Raw genomic sequence first — 10,626 nt, 5'->3', positions numbered from 1 at the left:
AATAATATGAAAATTTAAATTATTTTTAAATTATATTTGTTTTTTGTCAATTCAAATATCAACATGAAAATTTAAATTGGGTGTATCCCATTTAAACAAACATAAAAAAATAATCGGGATGTAAGAGTTTAAAGAAAAAAATGAGCACAAACTGCCAAAAATACTTAATCATGGTATTAAATCACGTGCATTGCACGTGTGTAAAAACTAGTTAATTGATATAAGAGAAACATTCATATTCTAAGGCTAAGAAATATATATATAGGCTAAGGATACAAATGTTATCTAAACAACGAAGAAAGTTTTAAATCCGCACATCTAAAACCCGAGTTCAGAGCTGTCAAAACGACTTCGAATCTCCTAATTAATGTTGGATTAAAATAATTTCAAATGTTTGATCATTTTAGATATATAAATATTCATATTCCTATCTTCGTCTCTCTGTATCAAACAATATCTATATATAGTATGAATAGTGTGAATTTAGGAAACTACGATATATATACGTTTTTAATAGCTGACGATAATTATCCACAGTGAAATGAGGTAAAGTAAAGTCGTCTTAAATTGGATCTATATAATTCATACTCTTCTAAGAGTAATCATATTATAAATCTGAAAGGGCAAAAAAATCATATTATTGTTTAACTGTCGACGTTAATTAGAATCGATGTCATTATATTATATTATATTATATTATGTAATTCACTTGCCCGCAGTATGAACTTGGATAATGGAGAGGCAAAAGAGCGTGGATATGACTTTTTTGGTCAGATGGCTCTGTGTTCCGACTATATCCTTGGGCCTAGCCCAAATTGTAGGTAGGCTATTACAATATTTAGCGATGGGCAAACTTTCAGCCCATCAATAATAAGGCCCAAGGTGGGCTGGTGCTTGAATAATCCCACATCGACAAATCTACTTAGTTTTTGTGCCTTGTTATACTTGCTTTTGCTATCTCACGTCGTCTCTTCGGAGACATCCGATAAAATTGGAACGATACAGAGAAGATTAGCATGGCCCCTGCGCAAGGATGACACGCACAAATCGAGAAATGGTCCAAATTTTTTTAGGTGACTCGTGTATTATTGTTCTACGAAATTTTACCTTTTTTTTTTTATTTATGGTGTTTTCGCTGCCCTAAATCAGGATACAGGTATAATTCTTCTTTCGTTTTCATTTTATTTCATTAAATTGGTTATCGCAACGTTGAAATTGGGGGAAATTTAAATATGGAGGGCTCTTGCTTTTTTCAATGAACAATTTTGTAGGGTGAAGCAGAGACATCGTGTTTCATTTAAATGATATTTTTAGTATAATCCAGTCAAAAAAACAATATTTTTAGTATAACAAAATGACAAATTCCTGTATAAAACCCTTTTTCTTTTTCTCCTGATGGTGTGCGGTTCTGTGATTATTTTAGGAACTGGGAGTGTTAGAGATTTGAAGGTCAATTATTAAATTAATGCAAAGGGTTTAACTTATGGAATCAATTCTCCAAGGGTATTCCTTTTTCTCTGCAATATTTTGATGAGACGAGAAATTTCAACCAGCAAATTGCTTTATCTGAGATGTCTGATTGTGGTTGTGATTAAAAATTTTCTCCAATGTTTGGAATGTGCAAGTTAATGTAATATGAGGAATAGTTGCAATGAGTAATTTTTAGGACATCCGTATCCATTACTGTTGAATTTCTTTTTCCTTTGAAGTTCCCCTTTTTTCCATTGACTTTATCACATCTAGAGCATTTTTGTTGTAGTTGCGGTTAAATTTTGTAGAAATTGGTCCTGCTCAACACCTTTTGATTTTGTGATGGAGTGGAGGTGAAAAATCTGAAAATTTTAACAGCTCTATTTACGAAGATTACAGAAATGACAATTGGTTGAAGAAGTAGATTGGATAAGGCCACAATAAGGAAGTGTTATTTAGATGAAGAGGAATTAAGGTAATAATTTACTTACTATGAGGTGCAATCCACCAAATATCTCTGGATTCAAAATAAGTGTAGATTTTGGGAGTTGAAACAGTTGATGGAGTGGAAACTCAAACTAGAAGAAGTAATGTTTTTGGGAATATGCATAAAGATTTATATCTATGAATTTTGCAATGTATGATGGGATTTTATCACCCTAATTTAGAGGGTTCAGATCCATCAAGCTTACTTAGTGGAGATGCACAATACATTCTGATCAATCCACTTTTTAACAACTCTATTTACGAAGATTACAGAAATGGTAATTGGTTGAAGAAGTAGATTGGATAAGGCCACAATAAGGAAGTGTTATTTAGATGAAGAGGAAGTAAGGTAATAATTTACTTACTATGAGGTGCAATCCACCAAATATCTCTGGATTCAAAATAAGTGTAATAAGTGTAGATTTTGGGAGCTTCATCATGTGAAACTCAAACTAGAAGAAGTAATGTTTTTGGGAATATGCATAAAGATTTATATCTATGAATTTTGCAATGTATGATGAATTTTCTATATCTAATTATCCGAGGGTAGATGCTAAACGTACAATTGCAGCGTTGCACTGTGAAAATTTCGATATTCTTTATCATTGATGAGGCAAAAAAAACTTCTTTGCACTGAACTGATGGATGATATTATGATCTATATACGCCGAGAGCTTAACCATGATGATGATCATTCCATATATCAAATAAATTAGAGGCCTTAAAATGGGACATGTCCAATGAAAGGGTGGTTCATGTCACTACATTAAACTGAACACTCTTGTAGGCTTGATTACTTAAACACGTATATATCTCCTTTTCGTTTAGAAACTTAAGGATGTGAACATGTATTTTTTATTTGAACTTGCTTTCAACTTATGCTAATATTTATTTTATTCACCATGTGTAGATAGCTTTAGTGTATTACAGTACTACTCTTATAGAAGAACAAATATGGGATAAATGCTTTCAACCTATGCTTTAGTGTACATGTTGTGAACAGGTACATGGTTTGAATCCGCTTTCCAACTTACCCATATTTCTATGAAATGAATAACAAATCATCAACATTTTGGATAAATGTTTTGTTTGTAATTTACTTTATTCTACAAGTTTTCTTTTATAACATGGAAATTTTTGAAATTATTACTCATTTTATTCTACAAGTTTTCTTTTATAACATGGAAATTTTTGAAATTATTACTCATTCTGAAAATATTGAATATGCTTTATCAATGCATCTTTTATAACATGGAAATTTTTGAAATTATTACTCATTCTGAAAATATTGAATATGCTTTATCAATGCATATATGAAAATAATTCCTAAGATATTGTTATTTATGAAGTTCCCTGAGAAACTAGAAAGTAACTTTAAATTGAATCATTTAACTGAACAAACATTATGCTGAGAGTGCTCGTTAATACAAAACGAACTTGATTTTTTGTGAATTGATCCAATCTCGATCTATATAATATTGAGCAGCAAAAAACATTCAGACCAAATCACATGCTAGATCTGACAAGCCAACTTGAACTTTCACCGCACAAAATCTTGGACAATAATCTTATGCTAACCTTCACTCTTGTGTTAGAGGGTGCAAATATGGGTGTTTAATGGAAATATCTTTTCTTAAGTTTTAATGTTATCCTCCTCTTGTTTGTTTAATCTTTCTGTCCTTGTGCATATTTTTAAGTGCTGTAGTTTTGCATCTTCTACCACTTGCACACATGTTCAAAGATAGTACAAGGCATTTGACTTCTGTTTTCTTTATAAAGGGGATGTTTTTCACATTAATTGCTAGTGGAAGACTACCTATATAAATAGAAGATAAGTTTATTTAGTTAATCTTTCATCTGTAACCCTGTGTTCTTTCGTTATATGAATTATATTTGACAAATTCAGGTTGTATAAAAATCTTGATTCTTTGATGGTTCAAAATGATAATTTTCTATAACATTGGAATTCTTGGAAAAGTTAAATCCTCGTGATGTTGATAATTTGACCCATCCTTGTATATGAATGGTTGTTTAGTTCAAAGTCCCTGTTGTAAGAGTCAGGAAAAGCTCCGTAGTAGAGGGAGCTTCTCAAGTTCATATGGACATGTTGATCTTGATTGGCTACTAGGACAACAGATAGAGTTTGATTTTTGAGTTGATTAAATGAAATCCTTGCGTTTAGGCATTGATGTCTAAATCACCAGGATAACTTGTCTCATTAGAGTTTGATATTGCTGAACCTTGAGAATTTAAGGCTTCTACAACAGATCGTTTCACATAATCACCAAGTAATTTTTTTATCTTGCATGTAAAATGAATATATGATAATATCATGTGATACATCTCATGAATGATGTTGCGTGTAAAATATACATGATAATATTATATGATATACTTCCTTCTCTCTAGACGATATGGTAAGATTTGCATTGCAACGATTCTACGAACATCACATCATCTGAGTCAGCCATAATAGAAGTCAACAGGACATCTTTATCAGAACCTAGCATCTCCATTAACCATGCTAGTATGCCTACTGCCTATGTTCAAAAGGCATCTATGGTCACATACATCAATATTCAATATCATATTTTTCTTTTCCTCTCCTTCTTTTTCTTTGGTGGGAAACTGAGATAGGGTTAGCATCACATATGACTGCAATATTTTTCAACTTTACGAGGCCCTAGTTTCACTTAGCCAAGAGATGGATGCTAAGGCCGTGTGTGTGTGTGTGTGTGTTAGATTGACAAGCAATGATTTCACTGGACAAACTAATAAATGATTGATGCTTCAGCAAACTTGAGTCCACGTTCTTGGCTCTTTTACCTTCAGGAGGTCTACTTGTCCTGGGGTAAAAACTCTTTTCTTTGAGAAAAAGAGTTAAGAGTCACAAAAAGTTCACACAGGGGGTTATCTGCAACAATAAAACTACAGGGGTCTATCTGCAATTAGCCCTTTCTTTTTTTATGTACATACCTGTCTTAAATTTAACAGCTGCTTGTAGATCAAGGAGCATACATACTCCAGAGCTGGCATTTTGAAGTATAGTGTGTATCTTAACACTTGCCCTTTGTTTAGTTTGCTTGTACTTGTGACAGCTTCTGTGGATGATCTGTCTTCTTTTTTTTTTTTTTTTTTTCCCTTTTTTTTTTCAATTTTTTTTTTTTTTTTTTTTGCCCTGTTATTTTTCAAGAACATGCAAGCACTGTTCTCGTGTACAATTTTCTGTGGTTGATCTGTGTGTTCTTATTTTCTTTTGTTGGCCCTGTTATTTTTCAAGAACATCCAAGTATTAGAGGGCACAACCTCACTCTGTAGTTATGGGCAGATTGGAGTTTGCATCATATTCATGCTCAAAATCTTTCTTGCGTTGAATAAATAAATATACAAACTTTGGGTAACACATGTCACTAGGAGAGCCCATCTGTTTTTTTTTCCTTTTGTTTTGTTTTCTTTTCTTCTCTTTTCCTCTTTTTTTTATTTTTTATTTTTGCCCCTCTATAAGAGTCAATGCAAGTGATGACAGTGTATCTTAGTTGGTAACGGACAAATGGCTTATATTAATCAAGTGGTCCTATCATGTTTGTTGTATTGAAGATTCCATGACAAATCAACTCTATCCCATCGATACAACTGACCATCAATCTATTTCACTGTTTACATCAATGACTCCATGAATAGTTTTATATACACCAATCCATTTATTAAGACATTGCTAGAGACCGTGTTTCTCTTTGAATCTTTCCTTTACTAATTTCATAATGTTACATATTATATGCAATTTGCTAGTGCTATGCTTATTGATAGTTTAGCCAACGGGAGATATATAACTTGGTTGTATCTGTCTGAAATGAATCCTGAACAGCCAACCCCTAACATTATGCATTATATGCATGCATATTTATGTACCAATGATATAAACTAGGTAATACTAGTAGGCTACTTTGCAGTAAATCCCTGACTTATCGAGGTATGGTTAAAAAAAAAACCCTTGCTCTATTGGCTAGGCAAAAAAGTACTCCACATATCTCATTGTTAGAGTATATAATTACAGACCTCAACCCTCACAGTTTTGAAGTTTTGGTGTATGGGTAGGGTCCTTTGAATGGTATCAAAGCGCTCCAAGTTCGAATCTTACTAGCCACGAATTTAAAGTGAATTTTTTATACCGATGTATGAGTTCAAGATTCATCATGTAGAAGGGAGCTCAACCTGTGGGGACATGTCAAAGTATAAAATTATAAACCTCAACATTTACATCAACTTGGGAATTTTGGTATATTGGTAGGGTCCTTTGACACTCATATTGGCAGGAAACCCTCCTGTTCTACTTTAGGTTTTGCACAGAATCCCCTCATCATATGTCAAATTTCAGAGGATGTTTTCCACAATCCAATATGATTGGTGGTTTCTGCCAAATTAGATAAACACTGGCCTCATTCTTTTTTCCTAAATGCCTTATATTCTTGGCCAACATTTCTAGCAGAGATGAATGTGTTTTTGTATCAACGGTTCAAATTTGAACTCCTGTTAATCTTTTCTGCATTTTCTTTCGGTTATCGCATATTTTCTATATTTTGCTAATTCATTTTAGTATCTTCAGGATTTTCAAGTGGATCAAGTGATCTGCATATTTCAATTGATGTCCAAATCAAGAAGAGATCTAAGTTCCTTGATCTCTATTAATAATATATGTTCTGGCTAAGGGACCTCATGAGTATGCACCTAACTCTTGCCCAAATTTGCAATAATTTTCATTTTTATTTATTTTATTATTACTTTAGAGTTCTCAAGAAGTAGGGTGGCCTTGAAAATAAGTTAGTTAAATGCAGATATTATAATTTAATAATGATATTTGTAACTTGATTAAGGGAAATATGAGTTATTATAGAAAGTTGATGAAGTTTAGATAGATAGGACAAAACAATAATATCCTAGTTCAACAGTTAAGTGTGCATGAACATATGCCACATGTTCTTGTCCAGATGCCCTTGTACCCGATAACCAATGAAACTGAAATGGCATCAAACCTCATCATATTGATATAGACTTGCCATCTATGATTAGCCTAATTTAAATGTTAGTACATATTTTAAAAATGTGGTTACCTATATTTTTTGTGACAAACACACAAGGTTACTTCTAAGCTCTTCCACGATAGTAATTAATCTGGTTTTATGGAACAAGAAGTGCGTGAGTCCATGGATGGTAGATTTGTACGTTAGTTGCATTTTAAATTGCATAATGAGGTATATGCTTCTCTAAATAGTGATTTGCTATTAAAATTTTGGTTCTTGCATGAAGTCAATTTTTTATTCCTAGCATGCAGTTCTGCGGAGATTAATCCTAAACAACTTGCTGAGTCAAGCTAACAAGATGCCTAATTGCCAGATGCAAACAAATAAAAGAAAGACAATAAAGAAGTTAAAAAAAAGCAGGCTGAGCAAATACATAATCAGTTGATTAATTTGTGTTTTATGATGGTAATTTGATTGATTTATTGATCTTTTGAAAGGTTGTCCTTGTATGAACCCCAACTGTTTAATTCTCCTCCAAGGGGGGAGTTTCATGATCAAAAAACAGTTTTCTCTTGGAACAAGTTAGCTTGTAATTCTTCATCTACTTTTTTCTATTTTCATATAATTTTCTAACTAGTATTCATTTCTTGTTTTTGCAGGATTAACAAAACAAGTATGATTGGCCGGTGAGTCTAATGTTTTCACATGAAAAGTAGATTTTCTTTTCTCCCATAAATTTGAAACGCAACGCCTTAGAGAATCCTAATCTTCATCTGTTGTTTACTTGAACCTGTAGAATCAAAATGAGAAATGTTTTGATGCTTCCCTTTTCTTTTCGAATGTCACAACATTTCAAAGAATCTTAATCTTCTTATTGTTGCTTACTTTGGATACTGTAAAACCTAAAGAAATGTGGTCGTGTGCACAAAAGAGATGATCAAGCCATTTGAAATTTCTGTCGATAACGTAAGTTTCAACCCTCATGATTTTAAGAGACTACTGATCTTATCCCTTAAACATCATTAATAACTTCTCCACTAAAAAGTTAATTGGAACTTTTGTTTGACCTAAAAGAATCCATCATTGGAGAATAATCAAGTGTATGACATTTGTCTTTTGCGTACCAAGACCGCCCCTTTTCTTCTCGTCTTCTCCTTCTGGGGATTTGCTGCAGAAAAATGACAAAACTAATAGTAACGAGACAACTCTGCAGTCTCTTGTTCACTGAGATTACACAGTGAAAATGATTAAAAAAACACACAATTATGCTGATATTTGAAAACTTCCAAGTTATGAGAATCTCCCTTCACAAGTAACATGACGAACTTAAAAAAATGAACGTCACGACACATATTCTGCGCTGCAACTTATTAGTGCCAAGCGAAGAATCGCAGTTCAAAACCAGATGCCAAAATTGTAGATTCTTAATTAAATAAAGCTCGAACTCTGTACTTTTTTAGATTTAATCTACAAACCACACTTACAATCTTCATCAAATTCAATGCTTAAAGGCTACAAAAATAAATAAAAAAAGACAGACAGAAATCAAGACCAATGTATGTTGAAGTTGTGGGAATACATGTCTCTTTCTTGGGTTTTGAAGCTGATGTTTGCGCTGCTTGGTTCTTGAAGGAGGCTAGTATAACCGTCATTAAGGCTAATCGCATGCTTAATCTCTCCATAATTACCACCCAAATCTATCCAAGAAGGTTCTTGATTACAGAGCAGAGGGTTGTTCATGCCATCAAATCCACCATAAATGTAATTATTCTCAAAGCCACTCTCCTCTAATCCATCAGAGGAGCTGGAGCTCTGATCCTGCCCTCCAAAAACTAGGAGATTGCTCCTTTGATCCTCTGTCTGATACTGATGAGAGAGATCATGGGCATCGAAGAGATGATGAGATGTCAATGATGATGAGTTGGCAATATTTTTGTTAGTAGAAGATGAGAAAACAAATTGTTGTTGTTGCTGCTGCTGCTGCTTGATCTGTTGATTTGATTTTCTCTGTGATGCAGGAATTCCTAAGAGCTTCTTCTTCAGCTTAGTGTTCCAGTAATTCTTGATATCGTTATCGGTCCTCCCTGGTAATTGTGCTGCTATGATAGACCACCTGCATTAAAAATATTTATATGTCATTAATTTCGTAGGGATCTGATGAAGTTTTGTGCTGGCTGTTGTTTTCATAGTGTGAGAAATTAATACATGCATATGTGAGAAGTAATTTAGAAATTTTGACCATACTTAAGGGAGGAGCTGCCCCCATAATAGAACTGAATGGAAGAACATTATTCATAAGAAATATGATTCGTACAGCGGACCTCAAAAATTTCTACGAGTAGTGCTAATTCTTAATCTAAACGGTTAGTTTATGCATACAAACTCTATTATAGATAGTATATGAAAAAAAAGGGTTGTTTTAATTTGTTGTGATGGCTGACCTGCTTCCAATTGTAGCAAACAGTGTGCAGATGATCCTGTCTTCATCCTCAGAGAAGTCTCCATGCTTGATGTTTGGTCTTAGATAGTTGAGCCATCTCAGCCTGCAGCTCTTCCCGCATCTCTTTAGCCCTGCAGAAAATGATACCATTACTCAACTCGACAAGAAAAGCCTACGTTGAACATAGAATCAGGCGTATAATTCTCGTATGTATACCAGCTTTTTGCGGGAGTGCGATCCAATTACCCCCAGTGCCGTTTTTCTCTATGAACTCCTTGAGCTTGGTGTCCTCTTCAGGGGACCAAGGCCCTTTCTTCACCTTTGACTTGTCGCAGCACGGAGCCCTTCCCATCTCTCTCGCTCTCTCTCCCTCCCTCCTTCAGATGCACCTGCAAACTCTTGGCAGCTTGCTCTATTTATGTAACAAACGCAAGTAAGACTTTGTGTTATAACTTTGGACTGTTGTGCTGCTTAACTAATGTCTCTCTATGGTTTGTTTATATGTTTCAGAGTTCAAAAGGCAATTGAAAGGGATTGTTGCCAAATGGGGCCCTCTGCAAGCTCATCAAGGCTAATGAGTCATGAGATTCCCTGAGCGGGGAGCTATCTGAGGACTACCTCATCTCCCAAAGCTTGGCATGCATGTGAGGGAGGGCGATTGGTATTTTATTTGGTTCTGTCTCCGGACATACAAATGGAAGAAAACTTTTTACGGTACGGCTTTGTCTAAATGAGGATGTGGGCAGGAGTTAAAAAAGATATTTACCGTCTCCACAAAGTCGGTGAAAATTCTAAGGACTAGAGTTGTGAGCGGCACAGGAAGTTATCGGCAATGATACGCATGATGTAGGGCTAAAAACGATTGAGGGCTTGGTAAAATTGAAGTTTGTATGTAACCAAAGAGAAATGTGGGGTTTGTTATGCGCTGCGATTTTCAATTTCTTCTAGCAGTTCAAGATGAAATAGTACAAAAGAAGAATGAGTGAAAAAGAAGGAAGGGGAAAAAAAGAGGAGGGAAAAAAATCCGACCTACCCGGATTCGAACCATTGACCTAATAAAAGGGCTTATCAGCATCACGACTACAGTACTCCCCTCTACCTAGGGCTGTCCAAAAAGTCCGCTGGCCCTGGCCCTGTTCGGAATAGTAATTTTTTTATTTTTTATGTATAATATATGTATAATGTATAATATATATATATATATATATATAT

The 10,626-nt window shown here is 34.2% G+C and overlaps 1 protein-coding gene and 1 long non-coding RNA gene across 5 annotated transcripts; one reads left to right on the top strand and one right to left on the bottom strand.

Moving 5' to 3' along the window:
• LOC109848206 lies at nucleotides 945–10,355 on the top strand. Of its 4 annotated transcripts, none has more exons than XR_002248733.1 (6): nucleotides 945–1,073; nucleotides 6,560–6,673; nucleotides 7,634–7,660; nucleotides 8,993–9,061; nucleotides 9,439–9,847; nucleotides 9,925–10,355. It is a non-coding gene; the product is annotated as an uncharacterized LOC109848206 (long non-coding RNA). The 4 variants fall into 4 exon arrangements; XR_002248730.1 differs by having other exon boundaries at nucleotides 9,432–9,847; XR_002248731.1 differs by lacking the exon at nucleotides 945–1,073 and adding an exon at nucleotides 1,088–1,156 and having other exon boundaries at nucleotides 9,432–9,847.
• Nucleotides 8,271–9,814, bottom strand: LOC109848205 (transcription factor MYB36-like). Its single transcript, XM_020417589.1, has 3 exons — nucleotides 9,631–9,814; nucleotides 9,416–9,545; nucleotides 8,271–9,087 (listed from the first exon to the last, which is right to left on the bottom strand). Exons 1-3 carry the CDS (start codon nucleotides 9,764–9,766, stop codon nucleotides 8,520–8,522), a joined length of 834 nt encoding a protein of 277 aa, XP_020273178.1. The 5' UTR covers nucleotides 9,767–9,814; the 3' UTR covers nucleotides 8,271–8,519.

This window comes from Asparagus officinalis, chromosome 7 (assembly GCF_001876935.1).
Source record: "Asparagus officinalis chromosome 7, Aspof.V1, whole genome shotgun sequence".
NCBI classification, from domain to species: Eukaryota; Viridiplantae; Streptophyta; class Magnoliopsida; order Asparagales; family Asparagaceae; genus Asparagus; species Asparagus officinalis.
This window is presented reverse-complemented; position numbering and strand designations above follow the sequence as displayed.